This window comes from Felis catus, chromosome E2 (assembly GCF_018350175.1).
Source record: "Felis catus isolate Fca126 chromosome E2, F.catus_Fca126_mat1.0, whole genome shotgun sequence".
Classification (NCBI taxonomy): Eukaryota; Metazoa; Chordata; class Mammalia; order Carnivora; family Felidae; genus Felis; species Felis catus.
In genome coordinates, this window is record NC_058382.1 from 9,525,372 (window position 1) to 9,545,543 (window position 20,172).

The 20,172-nt window shown below is 56.0% G+C and overlaps 1 protein-coding gene across 1 annotated transcript; it reads right to left on the bottom strand.

Annotated features, from left to right (window-relative positions):
* Positions 1 to 945: 945 nt before the first annotated feature.
* SELENOW (selenoprotein W) lies at positions 946 to 5,635 on the bottom strand. Its single transcript, XM_004001320.6, has 6 exons — positions 5,493 to 5,635; positions 4,032 to 4,056; positions 3,872 to 3,925; positions 3,618 to 3,692; positions 3,420 to 3,518; positions 946 to 1,322 (listed from the first exon to the last, which is right to left on the bottom strand). Exons 1-5 carry the CDS (start codon positions 5,537 to 5,539, stop codon positions 3,438 to 3,440), a joined length of 282 nt encoding a protein of 93 aa, XP_004001369.3. The 5' UTR covers positions 5,540 to 5,635; the 3' UTR covers positions 946 to 1,322; positions 3,420 to 3,437.
* Between the last annotated feature and the right edge of the window lie 14,537 nt (positions 5,636 to 20,172).

The window sequence follows — 20,172 nt, forward strand, 5'->3', positions numbered from 1 at the left end:
CAACTTCGCAGCCTCAGAGACTGGGACTTTTCCGCCTAGATGCTTCTATGTGGCACCCAGCAGAGTTCCTCACCTCACCCGGGGCCACCCGATGGCCTGGCTCAAGTCATCAGAGAGAGGACCGGGGCATGATTAGGCACAGCCCATCTGATCCAACATTTTCCAGAGTTGTCCTAGCCGGGTCGTCCGAGCGCCCGATCTGTTAGCCCCGTAAGGATAAAGAGCTGTTAGAGGGAAAATAGTAACACCCTTCTGTTCGGGGGCCCTTTTATAAAGAACCTGGTGGGTTTTACACAAATGCAGTTTTGTTCGTATGTTTTGGTGATTTGAGTCAACCTTTCCAGGGAGCATGGATGCATTTAAGGTATAAATGGCCTTTGGGGCGCCCCCGGTGGCTCAGTCGGTTAAACATCCGACTTCGGCTCAGGTCACCCATCTCGCGGTTCATGGGTTCCAGCCTCGCGTCGGGCTCTGTGCTGACAGCTCAGAGCCTGGAGCCCGTTTCGGATTCTGCGTCTCCCCCTCTCTCTGCCCCTCCCCCGCTCACGCTCTGTCTCTCCTTCAAAAATAAACATTTTTTTAAGTTAAAAAAAAAAACAAAAAAAAAAAACCTGTCCTCACCTTGACCTCAGACTCCCGGTTTCTGTTGTTGGAACCAGTCTGGTCTTTTTGACGGCCACCCTAGCAGACTCGTACAAGCCTCTACGAATCTGGGGCCACGGCAGGATGTACTGGGACCAATCTGGGAGCCCGGGTCTCGTTTAAATGAACATCACTGCTGCATGCTGCCTGATCCCTCATCGGCACGACCTCGGAGCCACTATGAAGGGCTTCATAATCACCAAGGCCCGTTTCCTGGGCCAGAGATGGCGGGGGGGGGGGGGGGGAGGTGGCACGAGGCTGGGGAGGAGATTCCAGGGGTAAAATGGACACACGCAAGACACGTTTTGTTAAACTCATCCAATGTTTACTGAACGGTAAACCGTTACCCACACTGCTGAAATCTACAACTCACTCATCCAGATCCCTTTCTCCGCCACCCCAAGAAGGAAGCCAGGAGCAGGAGTAACCAGGGGGGGTGCTGGGGGATTCGGGGGCAAGTGGGGAGAGGAGGGAACAAGGCAGGCAGGGTGCAGAGTTACATGCCTGGACACACACACACACACACACACACACACACACAGGCAAGGACCAGAGGCGTCAGTCTCTGCCCCCACGCAGCGACCGCAGGGACATCAGGGAAAGACCAGGCGTCCACCAGACATTTCAGTCCTTCCCGTCATGAAGCGTCGGCCACGAGGGGCTGGGCCAAGGTCACTGGACTGTGCAGAGAAGAGAGAGGGGAGGGGTCAGATTGCAGGGAACAAGGCCGGGTTGGGGGAGTGAGGGCCCACGATTAAGGGGAAAGAGAGAAGCGATGGGGAAAGGGGGCACCCGGGGGGGGGGGCTCGGTCGGTTGAACATCCGACTTGATTTCAGCTCAGGCCATGCTCTCACGGTTCTTGGGTTCGAGCCCCACACCGGGCTCTGCGCTGGCCATCACAGAGCCTGCCTGGGACTCTCCCTCGCCCTCTCTCGCTCCGCCCCTCCCCTGCTCGTGTGCTCTCGGAGAAACTGAGGCACAAGGACCAGGGGATGCCCGTGACGGAAAAATTGTAACCCTACAGGCAAGGTGGGCCAAGACTTAGTTCTCAGTCGAGTCTCTCATGAGAGAAATGAGGCTGGGCGGGGGGGGAGGGAGTGCTAGAGGCGGCCACTAGGAGATGTGACTGAACACCTATCACGTGCACCCCACGGGGAAACTCGGTTTCCAGAGAAGCCACCGACAGAAACGGGCTTCTGGGACACCCGTGCCCACCCATTCCAGCTACGAGCCCCAGAAAAGACCTCTTCACGGTCACCAACCGGCTGTGCCAGGCCTCAGGCGGGGCCCCAGCTCCTGAGGGTGACCTCTCAGCACTGGGAATGAATGAATGTCCCGCCTGGGGCCTTGGGCCACAGGGACTGGTCTATGCTAACAAAGTGATTCATGGTGGGGCCTTGGGCCAGGCGGTAGCAGCTCCTGACTTCTGGAGGGGCCGGGGGCCAAGGTCGGCCACGGCTTCCCTGTCGCAATACTCCTCGGTGACGCGGGACCGCCAGGACCCGGCCCTGCTTCTCCCTTCGCTGCCTTTCGCTATAATGAACCGTAACCGCAGGCATGACCTTGCTGAGTTCTGCGGTCCTTCTAGCGACTCACACATCCCAAGCGTGGTCTTGGGAGACCCTGGAAGCCGCACCCGCAAGACGCGCAAACGAGAACCACGGCGCCCTCCTTTCTCTTGCGTGAACCCCACTTTCGCTCGCGTTGGACGAAACCACCCGTCGGTGGACGGCCTCTCTGGGACCCAAGGAAACCTCGTGCTGATTTAAGTAACCGCCTGAGCTGCCGACGGTTCGGGAGCAGCAAATGGTTACGTTTGTGCAGGAGAGGTGCTCTGTGTCGGCCTTTTCAGAATTCGAATCCCCAGCCCCACTGCACGAAAGTGTTCAGCTTTAGAATTCCACAGTTCTTGATTTTCTCTTTTTTCCCTGGCGGGGGGGGGGGGGGGATGGAGGGGGACACACTGCTCGCTTCAGACCCCCGCACGTCAGGCAGGACGCTAGTACGTTTATACCACACCCGTTCAATCTGTTCTGCCGTGTTCAAGTTCACACTGCAATGTGACCTCACTCTGCTCCAGTAAAGGACGTTAAGGAAACGGAACTTGCAGGGCTCAGTTAAGCGTCCGACTCTGGGTTTCAGCTCAGCTCATGATCTCACGGTTTGTGAGTTCGAGCCCCGCGCCGGGCTCTGTGCTGACGGCTCAGGGCCCGGAGCCTGTTTCGGATTCTGTCTCCCTGTCTTTCTCTGCCCCTCCCCCATTCATGCTCTGTCTCTCTAAAAAATAAATAAACGTTAAAAAATTTTCAATACATAAATAAATTTCAAAAAAAAAGGAAAAGAAACAGAACTTGAGTTTAAAGCACCCGAGAACCAGTTTTCTGGAGCAAAGCACCCTGGGGACAGGAACTTGGGTTCACAGGACGCTGGGATGGAAGTTAGTTCCAGAACACCGGAGGAAAGACTGACTCTTGAGATTAGGGAACGGTACCAAGTCCTTCCAGACTGTCGAGCGTCAGGAGCTAGACCTTGGTTCTGGTCTGCCCAGTTCTAGAACAGGCCGGATTTGGGGCTCATCTGGAACACGTTGGCCGGGAAATGGGAAACCAGGCTCGGAAGGTGCTGAAAAGCAGCTCCGTGATCCAGAGCACAAGATAGAAACCGCTACTCGTTCTGGAATACATTGGGTTGGAAACTGGGCCTTGGGTTCCAAACTAGCTGTCAATTCCAGGAACGGGGAGTCAATCACAGTGTCCAGTGGCTGGGCCCCCCTCACCTCTGCCTTCGGGGCCCATTAGCCCTGAGCCAAGGCGGCTTTGATGGCGGCCACCAGCTTCAGAAACTTGCTCTCTGTGTCCACGTAACCATCGCCTCTCTGGGAGTGTGAAGAAGAGGGAAGGAGTAAGCTAGGACCGGGATCCCAACTCTCAGCCAGGCTGAACACAAGGTAGGATGGACGGACGGACGGACATACCTTCTTGGAGTGAACCAACTTCCCCCCTACCATCACTTCAAAGAAGCCGGTGGCCTGGGGAGTCCCCTCGCCGCACTGGGAAGAGAGAGATGTTGGGGGGGCTGAGATGACCTCTTGGGGACACCTGCGCCCCCAGGAAATGGGAGAATATGGGTGAAGAGTAGGGCCGACCCGAACCACCCAGCGGCCACTCAGGGCTGAGGGGACACACAAGGAGACCATCTTTGATTCTCTCCCCCATCCCCCAGACTCACGATGTCCAGGCATCCGGGGAACTCATCTTCTAACTTCTTCTTGAGCTGAAGATACTGAAAAGGGCGTGGGAGGTCACATCGGGGGTCGACAGGGGACGTGCCGCTTGCCGTCCTCCCTCATCTCCCAGGGACACGTCTGGGGGCTGGCCACTCTGCTTACCTTGGACTTGTAGCCTCAAGCACCACTGGTGGGAGGTCCGAGAGAGTGGGTCCCAGGGGAGAGAGGGAAACGGTGGGGATGGGGGGGGGCGGAGGAGGGAAGAGGCAGGCAGCGGGGAGGCAAGAGGGGAACCGGGAAGGGGGCCCAGGAAGACATCAAGAGGGACAAATGACAAAAACAAAGAGGAGACAGAGAGAGGAGAGAAAAGACACACAGAATGTTGAAAGCCGCACAGGCACAGGGGACGGAGGACACCCACACACCAGGAAAACCGACAGAGGAGGAGAGACAAAAGACACGGGGTGCAGAAAAGGGGGGTGACAAAGAGAGACCACAAGTATGAGACACAGGCAGGAGGGAGGGAAACAGAGAACCGCGTTAGGGTAAGAACCGCGGAATCACCACCCCCACCCACAGCCAGTGGGAAGGTCTAGGGGATGAACCTTTACTCCTGAATCCCTAAGGTTCTACCAGTCCTGAGGACGGGTTCCAAACGCTTGCCCAACCCCCACGACATGCTATTTCTGGACTGGAGTCTGCAACACGCGCCTCCTGGGGGCCTCCAAATGTCACCCCACCCTCTGCTTTGCTGAGGCTGCAGGAACATTTCCACCGCTGAGACCGATCTGAGTCTTTCAAAACCAGCGACTGCCCCCTGGCCATTTCAGACTCGGGCTTCTGACCTGACCCCACCCTCTCCCACAACCTATAACCAAAACGGAGCTAAAATTCTCCTCTTTTCTGGGAGGAGACACGCACTGAACAGGCACTTATTAAGCGCCTACGTGCAGGCGTGTCTATGCAAGCCCGCACAGCACTAGATGCCAGCCCTGGGGGGCGGGGAGGGGGCATAACTCAGTCAACAAGACAGAAAATCCCCGGTCCACTCGGGACTTTTTCCCTGCAGGGGGGAAGCTGGATCCAACATGTTTAGCGCCCAATACCCGCACTCCATCCGCGGCTAACTACTGAGATCACTCTCTCCCCTCTGCAGGTGGAGAAACCGAAAAGATGGAGGGTTCCTAACGACGGGCATCCACAGTATTCATGCCTTTCAAACCCACGCTGGAACATTCTCGAACCTTCTGGACTCTCGCGGTCCCCACCCCAGGGCGGTTGACGGCGTTGGGGGAGGGCCAACCTTAGCGATGACGGAGGCCCCTCTCCCATTACAAAGCTGACCCCACCCGCGCCCCCCCCCCCGGGGTCCCCGGATGTCTAAAATGACCACCCGCGTGTCCCAGTTCCACCTTCGAGAACCTGAGCTGTCCTAAATGCCACGCCCTGGGGGGGGAGGGGGTCAACGCCCTTCCTTCTCGCCCTTCCGCTCACGCCCACCCCACCCGCAGAGAACCCCTTTTCTCGGGAAAGGATCCCCGTAGGTCCAGCCCCCAGGACCGTCGGGTGGAGGATGGGGTCCGACAGGGGGTCGCGGAAGGGGCCTCTGGCCGTCGCGCTTACCAATAAACGACTCGGATGGCGAGGGCCATGGCTGGGGACCGCAGCATGGGCGGGGCGCGGACAGGCGACCCACCTGCAGTGTGCACCAGCGAACTCCGCTACACCCGGACGGTCGCACAAAGGTTGTTGCTTGGCGTTACACGGCGCGAACCAACGCGGGAGAAAGGCGGGGGGAGGCGGGAAGGGTGGGGGGAGGCGGGCCCCATGGCGGGGGCCCAGGAACCCTGCCGCCTGTCACCCTGAGCCCCCACGCGGGCTCTTCCCCTCCCCCGCTGGGGCCAGAATGCATCCGGACAGGAGTCGTCCCGGGGGAAGCCCCTACGCGTCCCCTCACGGTCCCCCCCGTCCGGGACGGAATGGTATGGCCCGTGGGGCGGGGCTCTGGACCAGATGTTCCGCGAACTAAACGGAATTGCTAATAAGGGTGATGGTTTTTCCAGCGCCGGCCGGGAGGGGGCGGCCCTCGGGCCCCTTTTCTCTCCCGGAAGAGGGTAGGAGGGCGGGGTCCGAAAGCATTGGGGGTGTGCGGGGGCGGGTCCCGGAAGCCCAGGTGTCCAGGGAGCGCTGGAGGGTCCCCGCGTTCTTATTCAGGCCTGGCGGCTGGACCCGGGCGCCGCCTGGTCGCCGTGGCGGTCGCCGGCGCTCTCCAGCCAGCCGTCTCCAAGGCAAGGGGGTTCATGAAAGTGCCGGACGCCAGCAGTTAGTTAAAGGGATTAGAGCGTGGGAGCCTTTCCCTGAGCCTCAGTTTTCTCCGTCTGGAAGATGGGCGTAATCGCCTTCAAGGACTACTTACCCATTTAACCAATTTGTACCCGCGTACCTGCCTGCCATCAGCGATGCAAAAAAATAGACAAAATCAATCCCTTCCCTAGTGGGAGTGATTTAGCCTGGGGACAGTTGGGGGGAGGATGGGGGTTGATGTGCGCACGTTCAGTGCGTTCCTACAGGTGGAGAGCCTTGAGTGTCGGACGCGTGGAGCTAGCTAGCTCGAGAAAGATGAACGCTGCCCTAGACCTTCCCGCCCCAGCTTCTGCCTCCGCCTCCAGGTCCTTGGTCCTCACCTGCTATAACCCTGCCCCGAGGCAGGTGCCAGTTCGACTCTAACGGTTGGCTGTGTGACTTCTGATCCCCGTTGTCTCAGAAGGATATAATGAGCCAACACAGGGCCGGGTGCAATCGATGTCCCGCATACAGAGGTCTCTCTCGGTGGCTTCCAGAGCCCTCAGAACAAAAACCCAAATCTTGGCACGATCTGTCCCTGCCCGGTCTCAGTGCCCTAGCCACACGGAACCACTGCAATCCCCCCTTGGACCGCACCCCCCTCTCCGGCCTCTGGGCCTTTGCACATGCTGTTTCTGCCCTCTTCCCTGCGCGATTCCTGCTCATCCTCCGAGAAATCGGCGCCCACGTATTGTCGCCAGCTAGACCCCAAGACCTGACCTTGACTGCCCCCCTGCTCGTACTCCTCTGCCTTTGTTCCCCACCCCCCCCACTTTTTTCCTTAAGCTCCTTTCCAGTTTCTCTCTTCACTCAAGCAAGTGAAAAGCAAAACCCGCCCCGCTGCGCAGTAGCCACTGCCCAGACGAGACCTCCGGCCAGCCCAGACCACCCAGACCGGCTTGAGCGTAACCCCCTGACCCCACGCGTCCCCGGGCAGGCGCGATGATGGAGCGATCTCTCCAACCGCGGACAACTACCTTTACCTCATTATAATACTAACCCCGCCCCCAGCGCTAGTCTCATTTACATAACACCCCAGGCGAGCGTCGGGCTGTGGCCTTCAGGCGCTCGCAGGACCTCCTCCCTGCCTCTACATCCGGGAGGGGGCGTCCCTGTGTAAATATTCATCCCACCCGGAGTCACGTTCGGAAGCTGTTTTCAGAGATCTCCTTCTTGGCTGCAGATAAACGCTTCCTTGTGCGACGGCTCAACCTGGTGCAGTTTCTGCCTCGCCCAGGAGCGAAGGGACGCAGGTTCACTTACAGTGTGGTAGGGGAAACCGCGTGCTTCCGTGGAAAACTGTGTGCACCCGGTGCGGTGGGAGTTCCAAGTTCCCAGTTCTATAAGGACACAAGTCACGCTGGATACCCTCCTCCAGTATGACATCATCTTACCTACTGACGTCTACCGGTGAACCTGTTTCCAAAGAAGGTCACATACGCACGTCCTGGGGGGTTAGCACTGGGACAGACGTGAATTCGGGGCAGGACGTAATCCCACACAGATCGAATCCTTCAGGATGATGGGCTCTGTTTTAATACCCTGCAGATTGTGGGTAATGCACACGAACTCTCTGCAGGCGTGTGCATGAATTACGGAGGCGAGAGTGATGTTGGCGCTCCAGGAAACGGAGTCAATAGGTTTTTCTGGAGATTGGGCTGTTGACAAGGTTGCCTTTTTCTTGTCATTTGCTAAGATATCCTAAACTGATGGAGACTCACGTCGGGCACGACCTGATCTCTTGGGTACAGTATTTGTTTTTCTTTGTTCTGGGGCAGCCAGGAGCGCCTGAGGAATGTCCCCCCCTTGGGGGGGGGGGAGGGACGGGTGTTGCTAGATTGTTCTTCGCCCTCTGCACCCGGAGCGCCTCCCCAAACGTTTTGCTTCCCTTTGAACACGCGCTTCAATGTTCCTGATCTGTCACCATGTCTGTTCTTTGGTCCTGCTCCGAACAGGTTGTAACACCTCACGCGTGCAGACTCCCCAGTCTCCAATCGCACGTTCACTTTTGGATTCTGTGTGAGTCCTGATTTTCTTTTTGTTTTTTTTTTTTCTCCAAAACCTATCTTGTAACAGGACCACCCTCAAGGAAGCCCCCCTGAGCCCCTTGGCCTGGGTCACGGTCCCCTCGGGGCTCCCCCAGCTGTGTCCTGACTACTCTGTCAGTCACAGGTATGGTTCCCTGTCCCCCTCTCTTCCCCCCCCCCCCCACTGGCTTTCCCAGCACACCCAGCAAGTGGCCCAGCCGGGCACCCGCGCAGAAGCTCCCCAGAGTGTTTTGTTGGCCAGCCTTTGGGTGGAGAACTTGCCAGAAGCCTCGAGAGAAGAGGAACACCACCCCCCACCCCCCACTTCTGCCCTTGAGAACAAAGGGGTCTTTGTTATCCAGCAGTGGGGAGGCTGGTGGAATTAGTAATGATCCCTGGGCTGGGATTCTCTCTCTCTCTCCCTCCCTCCCTCACACACATACATAGACCGATGGTAACTCATAAACTGTCCCCGCTGCCCCCACCCCAACCCGGCTACACCATGGCTGCCTCCTGGGGCTCACAATGTGACTGCGGAGACGGACAAAGGAAAAGCCAGAAACAAATACGTATTCCCCAAGGGCGTAGCGAGTGCCGGGAAGAAAAATAAAGGCAGGAAAGGGTGGCAGGCAGTGCCGGGGCAGAGAATTTTGTAAACAGATCAAGGAAGGCAGCTATGTAATTGGTAAGGGCAGCCAGGGGCACCCGGGGGGGCTCAGCCCGTTGAGCATCCGACTCTTGATTTCACGATCTGATGGGTTTCCAAGTTCGCGCCCCACGTGGGGCTCTGGGCTGACAGCCTGGAACTTGCTTCCCTGTGATGATCCCATTTTCCAGACGGGCAGACTGAAGGCACTCCCCTGAGGTCACGCAAAGCACAGAGCAGGGGTTGTGACCCCGGCTGTCCGGCTGTGGAGCCTGCACTCTGAGCCACCTTCCTGTGGGCCAGACGGGTGGGGCAGGGGGGTGATGTCAGGGAGCCCGAAAGCTCCAACGCCTGGGTGCAGGGTAATCAGGGTAATCAGCGTCAGGACCACCTCCGTCCGTCTGTCTGTCACTCTGCATGAGGTCAGGGCCTCCCTGGGGCTGCGGCTCCTCTTGTCCCCCTCCCCCCCCACCTATCCACGGAGGACCACTGAGCCCTGCACAGACTGAGCCCATCTGGGGAGGACCCCGCTTCGGCCGGTCATGGGTCCAGCATGTGTGGAAGCTGACTTTCTTTTTTTTGTTTTAATTTTTTTTAATGTTTATGTATTTTTGAGGGGGAGAAAGAGAGAGAGAGAGAGAGAGAGAGAGAGAGAGAGAGAGAGAGAGACCAACAGAGTGCAGGTGGGGGAGGGGCAGAGACAGAGGGAGACACAGAATCCGAAGCAGGCTCTGAGCTGTCAGCACAGAGCCTGATGAGGGGCTTGAACCCACGCACCGTGAGATCACGACCTGAGCCAAAGTCAGACGCCTAACCGACTGAGAAACTTTCTGTTGGGTCGCTCATCTAAATTGTTAAGTTGTAAGTGTTCTTTATATATTGTAGCTACAAGTTCCTTTGTTGGAGATACGATTTGCAAGCACTTTCCCAGTCTGTGGCGTGCCTTCTCATTTTTGCAAGTTTTTTTTTGTTTATTTATTTTTGAAAGAGGGGGGAGAGGGACAGACAGAGAGAGAGGGAGCCTGATGCGGGGCTCAAACTCACGAACGGTGAGATCATGCCCTAAGCTGAAGTCGGACGCTTGACCGCTTGACTGTCGGAGCCACCCAGGCGCCCCTTTGCAAGTGTCTTTTGACACTTAATTATTAAATTAAGCAAAAGCTTAAATTTTAATATTAAATATTAAAAGCAAAAGCTTTTAATTTTTTTTTGAGCCTTTTTTTTTTTTAACGTTTATTTATTTTTAAGACAGAGACAGAGCATGAACGGGGGAGGGGCAGAGAGAGAGGGAGACACAGAATCGGAAGCAGGCTCCAGGCTCTGAGCCATCAGCCCAGAGCCTGACGCGGGGCTCGAACTCACGGACCGCGAGATCGTGACCTGGCTGAAGTCGGACGCTTAACCGACTGAGCCACCCAGGCGCCCCAAAAGCTTTTAATTTCGATCAGGGCTTGCTTAATTTTGCTTGCATATTTTTTCTCGCGTTTTCTCTTTGTCCTTTTTCGCGTCCTATGTAAAGTATCTGTGTCAAACCTCAGGCCATGTTTCCTTCCAGAAGTTTTTGTGGTTTTAGCTGCTCGTTTAGATCTCCTGTTTTCCGTTCCTTATCTGGCTTCTTATCTTGTTCAAATCAATCACTGCCTGGTCTCTGAGCCGGGGCCTCAGGGGGGAGGAGAGAACCCGGGGCGCTATCCTTAGAAAGCACACCCCCCCCCTTGCGAATTTGGCCCTTGCCTTGCGTCTGGGGAAATTGGCTGATAGACGCTTCCCTCTACTGATATAGAACTTCCCTAAATGATAAGGAGGCTCACTGCGCCACGGTTTTGGCTTTTTGAATGAAACAATATCTTTCACGCTCACACCCGCTGTGCTTTTGGCGTTCATGCCAGGCAGATGGCCTGCTTGGGATTCTCTCGCTGCCTCTCTCTCTGACCCTCCCCCTGCTCGCACTCTCTCTCTCTCTCTTTCCCAAAATAAATACATAAGCTTAAAAGAAAAATAAATCAGCTACGTACTGACTCCGTGGGGCCTTCCGGAGACTCTTGGAACACAGGGGTGGTTTGGGGCCCCCAACACAACCGGTACCCCTGACGGAGAGGAAAGACTGTGGAAGAAAAAGTCAGCAAAACACAGAGCACCCCACGTTGTTTGACTGTGTTTGCCCTTGAGGGGCCCGACTGGAATCACTTTACCAAATAAAAATTCTGCTGCACTGGGTAGGGAGAGAATGGGCAGGTTTTCACAGATTTGGGGGCTCATGCAAATTCCAAATGCGTATTTCCAGCCCCTAAATTCCAGATTTTTACATCCCAACTGCCTGCTTGCCACCTACAATCGGGTGTCTAACTGGCGTCTCAGACCGGAGCTCTGGATACCCCCCCCCCCCAATCCGGAAATTGGAAGTTCCAGACCAGGCATAAACCTTGACTTTCTCCTTTTCCTTGTACGTCAGCCACTTTTGGTGGATTTCCTTTCAAAATGTATCCTGGAAGCACCTGCCCCTCCCCACCTCCACCTGCTAGCCCTGGGGGAGCCAACATCACCTCCCGCTGGGGCGCCCTGGGGCCTGCCCCACCTCCGTCCCCTGCCGCCTGTTCCCATCAACGCCACCAGGGGGCGCCAGCCCCTCTTCTGCTCAGAACCCTCCAGGGCTCCCGGATTAGTCTAAGCAGAGTCCTCACTGGGGACCCCTAGGGCCCACATGTTCTGGCCCCCTCCCTTATCTCCGATCTTACCCCTCCTCACGGAGTTTTTTGGGTCTTTTTTTTTAACTGAGGGATAATACACATAACAGAAATTAATCATTTTAAATCTCTTTTTTGTTTTAATGTTTATTAGAGAGCGAGCAAGGGGGGGGGGGGGGGGAGAATCCTAAGCAGGCTCCACACTGCCAGCACGGAGCTGGACGAGGGGCTCGAACCCACAAACTGTGAGATCATGACCTGGGCCAAAACCAAGAGTCGGACACTGAACTGACCGAGCCGCTAGGCGCCCCTAAAATTAATCATTTTAGAGTGTACACGTCAGTGGCATTTAGTGCGTTCACGGAGCTTTTTCCTAATTTTGAAAATGACCCTTAAGCCATCATTTCTTCTAGGAAATTAATGGCGACGAGGGATAGGAGTCGTCCATGTGTGTGCGCGCGTGCACATTTTTGCGTAAATATATCTTACCGTGTGTGAGCTTTTGTGTCTGACTTAGCATAACGTTTTCAAGGTTCCTCTCAGAGATTTTGCATGGGCTGTTCCCTCCGCCTGAACGCTTTTCCTTCAGACAGTCACAGGGCTCTCTCCTCACTTCCTTCAGATCTTTGCTCAAATATCGCTCCGTCCCTGACGCTACCGAAAATGGTAACCCCTCCCCAGCCTTCTGTGTCCCTGCTTCCCCCTGGCACCTACGCCCTTGGCATCTTACGTATCTTACACATTGTGGATGCTGTCAGGCTGTCTCTCCCCTGGTACGTGCCCAGCATGTGAAGCGGTGAGTGGCTTATGGTGGGCACCCAGGATATACTTGTCAGATAAAGGCAGCCTTAAGCAAGTATATTTAGGGGTGCCTGGGTGGCTCACTCGGTTGAGCGTCCAACTTCGGTTCAGGTCATGATCTCGCTGTTTGTGGGTTCGAGCCCCGCATCGGGCTCTGTGCTGATGGCTCAGAGCCCGGAGCCTGCTTCGGATGCTCTGTCTCCCTCTCTCTCTGCCCCTCCCCCACTCACGCTCTCTCTCTCAAAAATAAACATTAAAAAAAAAAAAAAGAGTGTATTTAAGGGGTGCCTGGGTAGCTTAGTTGGTTAAGCATCGATCTCGGCTCGGGTCCTGATCTCAAAGTTCATGGATCCGAGCCCCCCATCAGGTTCCGTGCTGACAGTGCAAAGCGAACAAAGTCATTCGTTAGCACCACGAGGAATCCTTATCTTCCTCTCCCTGCGAGAATTCTTACCTCTTTCGAGGCAAGTACCAGGCGCTCGGAGGTCAGGCAAGTTCGGGAGGAGGGTCGTGTTCTTTCCTGGCGGATTTTGGCTGATGCGAAGCATAGTTGCATCCTCAAAGGGGAAGGGGGTATTTCAGATTTTAAAGGTTAAAGGAAGGCTTGTAGGGTCTTCTTCCACTGGGGAGCGATTTGCCCAAAGTCTCACGGAGTTCTCATCGGTCCTCCTGTGTTTACACGGGGCATACGGTGCCAATGACACACTGGTACATTGGGCAGGGGGAGGGAACCCAGTGTGACTTATCCTGGCAGATATGGAGCCCGAAGGAGTGAGGACAAGTGTTCAGGCGGGGGCCACGCCAAGGAGTACCTGTGTCTGTACCTGCAGAAGCCTAGGAACATCCGGGGGTGCTGGTGATATAGGTATTGACTCAGATGTCACCTCCTCAGGGAGGTGTTCCCTGACCATCCTTTTTTTTTTTTTCAAAGAAAAATAGTGAAGTGCACCTTTTTTACAAATTTGCTTTTTTTCCCACAGTAAAGTGGGCGAATCTTTTTTTTTTTAATTAAAAAATTTTTAATGTTTATTTTTGAGAGAAAGGGTGAGAGCAGGGGAGGGGCAGAGAGAGAGGGAGACAGAATCCCACACAGGCTCCGCATTCGCGGTGCAGAACCCAACGCGGGGCTCAGACCCATGAACCATGAGATCATGACCTGAGCCGAAACCAAGAGTTGGACACTTAACTGATCGAGCCGCCCAGGTGCCCCCACAAAAAAAAAAAAATTTAAAAGTAAGCTCTACGCCCGGCATGGGGCTTGAACTCACGACCCCCAGAGATCAAGTGTAGCACGCTCTCCTGGCTGAGCCAGCTGGGGCGCCTGGAGTGTGCAAATCTTAACCGTACAGCTTGGCGATTTTTTTCAAGCACGTAAGGCCGTTGAACCACCTCCCAGATCAAGATACACATCGTTTCCTTTTCCAAGAAGGTCTCTCATGCACGTTCCCTGTCAGTTTCCCTAACGAGGATCACCAATGACCTACACCACCACACTGGTTTGGCCTGTTCTAGAACTTCGTGGAAATGGGAGTCCCACAGCATGCTCTCTGTCTCTGTGGATGCGTGGATAAGCCATCAGTGGGTGGATACGTGGATGGGTGGATGGATTAATAGATAGATGATACATAGATAGATAGATAGATGATAGATAGATAGATAGATAGATAGATAGATAGATAGATAAAGATCCACTGATGGATGAGGGGGTGAACTGATGCCCGGCCACCCCTAGGGGTTTGAGGTGAGGTCTCAGCCTGACAATGGGGGAGGGCACAGGACAGAGGAATGGGGTGGGGTGGTCAGGTGGGAGGCTTGGTACCTCTGGCCCACAGAAGGTGACAAGGGCCGGTAGGGCACCTGTCTCCCAACCTTCTGGCCTCGCCCTCACCGCGACCTACACACGTCCCTCACGGGCAGGGAGGGATCCTATCTGTCGGCATAGGATCCTGTCTGTCCTATCCTCCCGCTGGCCCTCACCCTTGAAGCCCCGCCCCCCCGGCCGCCCCCTCCAGGTCTGCGACCCCCGCTCACCCCCCACTCCCCCACCCCACCAGGGCAAGGTCCTGGTCCAGGCCCAAGTCGGGGGGCTATAACCAGTGTGGACAGATTGGTCAAGTCTCGTCGACTGCCCGGGACCTTTCAAGCCTCAAACGGCAGCCTGCAGGCCCGCAGACCCCCCAGAAGACCCCCCCTGGGCGGACCCAGAGAGACTTCTCGAATCTGCTCCTGCCCATTCAGAATGCAGCAGCTTCCTCTCACCCGGGTCTAGCTTTTATCCCACTTGCTGCAGTGTGGCCCTTGGAGGGGTCCCGAGCAGGGGTGACGGGGGATTAGGGTCGCGCGGAAACTTCCCGGAACGGCTTGTTCCGGGCGCGGGCTCTAGGCGCCCCCTGGCGGCCACTGCCTCTCCCGCATCTCCACTCGCTTCCCCTTGAACTTGGGAGACCTGCATTTTGACCGTCAGAACCAGAGAAGGACGTTCGTGTTCACGCAGGACCACGGGCGGCGCCACGAGACCGCTCCGGGCACGGTCACCAGGGGCGTCCCCGCCCTGGATCCCCGGGGCAGTTCTCGGCAATGCAGCCCGGCCAGCCCTCCTCCCTCTGGGGGTACTTCCAGCCTTGTGGGGGTGGGGGCGGGGGCAGGAGTGGCTCATTTGCCGTCCTGGCCGCTTCCGCCGAGTCCCCTTTGTTGCCCCCCCTTCCCCTCCCTCTTCCCTCCGTCTCCCGCCCCTCTCGCTCCTCGTCTACATTCAACTCCTAGAACCGACTCCCACTGCCTCAAAGGTCACCCGTACCCACAAGCTGACCAGCCCCCTGCGCTCCAACCCGTGTCCAGCCACTTCAGCCACCTCGCCATTCACAAGCCTGATGGGAAGCTCAGGCTTCACGGGGCCAAAGTCCAGCCCAAATTTCTCTGCCCCAAACCCAGGCTCTCCCATCTCCATTGATCTTTTTCCTCGTGCCTCCTGCGTTCGCTCATTCCGTTTTCACGCATTCTGTCTCCCTCTCCATCTGCGCAACGGCCAGGGAGAGGTCAGAGCTGTACTTTTTGGAGTGTGTGTTCCCTCCTGTCCCATCTCAGTACAGGGCACCTCCATCCACGCAAATGCTCTGCCAAGAACATCCCTGGCGCTATCCTCGACCTCCCTCTGGCCTTCGTACCAACACGCAGCCTCTGAGACGATCGGTGCATTCTACCTCTCAAAAGACCCATCAAAGACCCGGCAAGCCCCCACCTCCATTGAGTCCGCACTGGTCCAGGAGCATCATCTCCTGCCTGGACTACTGCGGTTTGCCTTGTCGGTGGGTTCCCTGCTTCATCTCTGGCCCCCAACAATCCGTTCCCTGCCCACAGTCCGCGCGACTCTCTCCTCACGTGGTCCCTATGGCCCTGCATGATCCGGTCCCAGGTTGCAGCATGGGCCTCACCTCCCACGCTCTCTCCTTGACTCACTTAGTTGCAGGCAGCCAGGTCTCCCTTGCCCTTCCAGACATTCTCCACCCCAGGACCTTTGCACTAGCTGTTCTCGCCACCTGGAAAATTTCCCCTGTGATATCTGCATGGCTGCCTCCTTTGTTTTATCCCAGTCTCTGCTCAAATACCAGCTGCAGGAGAGGACCAGTATTTTGGCTTAATACCGAGCCTGAACGAGGCTGGGGACAAACGGAAGGGCTGTTTCAAAGGGACAGTGGACAGGGCTTGGGTTGGAATCTCAAATCTGGACAAGTCTGGGCTACTCACTCCCCTTCTCTGTGCTTCAGAGTCCTCAGCTGTAAAACAAAAACAAAGGGGGGAGGGTCACAGTATCTGGACACAAGCACTTGGGACAGAAATGGCTTTGTACAGATGAAACAGGCATTAATTTTTAAAATGGCATTGCTTGGGGCGCCTGGGTGGCTCAGTCGGTTAAGCGGCCGACTTCGGCTCAGGTCATGATCTCACGGTCCGTCCGTGAGTTCGAGCCCCGCGTCGGGCTCTGTGCTGACAGCTCAGAGCCTGGAGCCTGCTTCCGATTCTGTGTCTCTCTCTCTCTCTGCCCCTCCCCCGTTCATGCTCTGTTTCTCTCTGTCTCAAAAATAAATAAACGTTAAAAAAATACTTTATAAAATGGCATTACTGCCATTAAAAGAGAATACATCATGTTGCCAGGCTTCTGCCCCGGGGGGAATCATGTAAGTGGGCTTCCAGACTTTGGCTCACGGGACTTTTGATCAGTCAACATTCCTCCTCGCCCCCTCAGCCCCCATGAACATACACAAAAGGTAAGGCACAGGGGGTGGAGGAATCTTCAGCTGTCTGTCTGTCTGTCTGTGCTCCTGCCTCGTTCATGGAGGGCTGGGCTCTCCAAGGGGAATGGAGGAAATCCTGGCTGGGTCCGGACTCTCTCAGCAAGTCTGTGAGTCTGCGTGGCTTTGGGTAAACGTCTTCCCCTCTTTGGGCCCCCATCTCTGTTGCAGGCAAATGAACACGGCAAAAATGTCAACTTTTCACAGTGGTTTACTTTCCTTAGAAAGCTCTTTAGTATTTTAAAAATGATTTTCCTGAGTAGAAGAGCAACGCACGCTTGTGGGGGGCAGGGATCGGAGCTGGGATCAGGTATTTACACCGCGGGGGGCTGGAGCCGCGATTCTGGGCCGCGTGCTCCGGAGTGACACCCAGGACGACAGCACAGAACCCTCCGAGGCCGCTGCCAGGACCGCTGGGTTCGAGGACGCCCAGTCCTGGCCGTGACCCCGGGGGTCTCCTCTGCCGCCCACGGGTCTGGAGGGAGTCCACCCGCGGGAGCCTGCTCTCTCCGGAAGGCGGCTGCGGGGGCGGCCGGGAGACCAGCCGCTGCCTCCAGCCTCTGCTGCCAGGGGTGCAGAGGTCGGTCGGGCCCACCCGGTGTCCCCTGCAGTGAGGAGCCCGGGAGGACCCGGAGCAGGTACAGAAAAGCGATGTAGGGAAGGAGGGAAGAATCCGCCGTGGTTCACCTTCAGGGGCACAATCTCCACGCGCCTTTCTCTGTGCATGTGTCTCCAGACGTCTTCAAACTGGTCAAGGTGCTACTGTGCCCTTGGCCCATTTGACAGTTCTGAGACGGATCATCAGTATTGCCCCAGCTCATTAAAAATTTGTCCAAAAGCTGCCTTTTAAAGATGGCGGTGAAATCTCCCAAGTGTAGACACACTACTTGTAAAAACCCGTTTCCTACTGTTCTGTATTTGGATGATTTCTGCGTCCCTTCTTAATCAAGCAGAGCCAACAGCACACAGCTTCCTATATATGGAGGATTCTTTGTCCGCATCTGAATTCCTTTTTCGCTTTTGCTTTTAAGTAGGCTTCACATCCAGGGCGGAGCCAAGGGCAGGGCCTGAGCTCCCAACCCTAGGATCAAAACCGGAGCCAAGGTCCAGAGTGGACGCTTAACCAATCGAGGAAACCGCTCTGGGGCCTCACGAATTCCTATTTTTAAAAAGGCTTTCTCCACGATAGAAGATTCGGGGAGGCTGGAAAAAGGGAGTAGCAAGGAGAGAGCACCCCCCGGAATCCCCGCGCCCACGGGACCGGGCGCTGGGGCGGGGACGGCGGCAGATCCCGTGTGCGTCTTTGCACAAAGCGTCTGACGTGAACACGTCCCGGTCGTTACTCGTGCGCCCGACCCCTCGGGTAGCGGCCGCGGAGGCTTCCTCCCGGAGCGGCCGGGCCTGCCCACGTCCATTACCGCATTTCCGTCCATTCTGCACAGCACTCGGGCCGACCTGCCTCGGCATCGGGCCTCCCCCCAGACTTCCGGCCTTTGCTTAGGGCACGTTCCCAGGAGTGCGATCAGGGGTCAGAAGGGGAAGAGCCTCTGCGAGGGGTCCCTGGCCCAGACTGCAAGGTTCCACTTAAAAAAACCAAACAAACCCATCTTCGTTGTCTTCCTAACATTGTTAGAATAGCAAACGCTCACAGAACGTTCTCTGCTAAGGACAGTCACGGGCAGTCTCACCCGATCCTTGTGGAAAGGCGCCGTGAGGTACCGTGATGTCCATACTGCAGACGGGGACTGCGAGACACAGAGAGGTGGTGTAACCTTCACAAGGCTGCACAGCTAGCACGTAACACACCTGGCTTCGAAATCAGGATGCCGGCTCCCACATCCGGGCTCTTAACAGCTGCAGCCAGAGACGGGCCCGTCCCTTCCAAGAGCCAAGTGCCCGATCTGCTGTATAGACGGGGGATTGTTTATTCAGCCAGGACCCAACGGATAGGTAGTTCTCCCATTTCCGCGTGCAGGACAGTCAGAGGCAGAACTGGATTTTGCGGTGCCTGAAGCTTGTACAATTTGCGGGACCCGCTTCAGGAAAAGTAACGCAGATTGAAAAGCAGGTGCGGGGCCGTGGAAGGAACCAGCGCGAACAGTCCTGACGCTTGGGCTCCATTACCATCGCCCTGACGTGCACGTCCCGACCCCCCAAATTATGCATTTCCGACCGTCAAGTGGAGAGTTTCCCGTGTACCCCACCACCTAGATCACGTGTGGCTGTACTTGTCTCAAGAGGCCTCCGGGCCCCTGTCCATTTCTCCCGCCCTGTTGTTCCTCGCATTTCAAGGGAAGCCGCACACATCAGCCTGGTGCTGGCATATCCGCTTTTGCCCTTTGGGCGTAAAACTCGGATGCGAAACGTAATTTACGTGCAGAAAAACCACCCACACGGGCCTGTGCCGCAGACCCGTGTTCTGCACACATGGGAACAGACGCGTTTCCCTAGGGGACGGACCGGCGCGGGCTTCCGGAGGGCTCTAAGGTCCAGGCTGCACCGGGCGTCCTCGGGGAGCCGGCCAGCCCCACCCCCAGGTACCCATGTACTTGGCGGATGCGCTGATGGCCATCTCTGGGCATGAAGAGTTTTCCTCCCCTCTTCCAGAAGGTTCCTTGACGCTTACTCCCCAGAAGGGACTTACTGGGTCAGAGGCTGCGGCTTAGGGCTCTTTTCAGAGTGGCTTCCAACCCGTCCCCCGGCTCCCCCTCACACATAGGCACAAAGAGCCATTTTACTGTCTGTACAACATCCCTTTTTAAGATGGGAGAGGGGGCGGGGCAGGAGCAGATCCTTAAAGCTGTGATGTTTGACCGGATATGGGAGGGAGTGGGGAGGGGGACCCTGCCATTACTCTCTCCCTTCACCCATTTCTTTTATAAACTGCTTGCTCTATTTTTATAAACCTCTCATCCCAGAGAAACCTTTCCAAAAGCCACAAGAAAAGAGAGGGAAAGGCTAACAGAACACCACAAACACTGAATGCCTCTGACAAAGGACACCTTACACGAAGCAAAAAGCCAAGAGCCTGGGAGAAATGTTGGCAACAGGCGTGACGGAGACTTCAGGATCCATAACAAGTAAAAAGCTACTGCAAGTAAACAAGAAAAATGACGAACAGTCTAAGAGGAAACGGGTCACAAGCTTTGAACCAGCATTGAAGAAGGTGCCAATGATGGGAAGACACACATATATATATTCGACCTCTCTGGTAACCAGGCAGAATTTAACGAAAGACGTGAGATCAGACAGCAAGAAGGCTGCAAGCGAGCAAGTGGGCCCCTACGTTGCTGCAGGGTACAAATCAGCACACGCTACGTGGAGAACAATTTGGCCGAACCTATCAAATGACCTTTTGCACAGATTTTCCCTAGATTTTACCAGAACGAAGTATGGTATGATCGTATCCGTGACCCAGCAAAGCCAAAACAAGTCTATTTTCAGGGGCTCCTGGGTGGTTTGGTTGGCTAAGGGTCTGACTTCGGCTCAGGTCGTGATCTCACAGTTCACGGG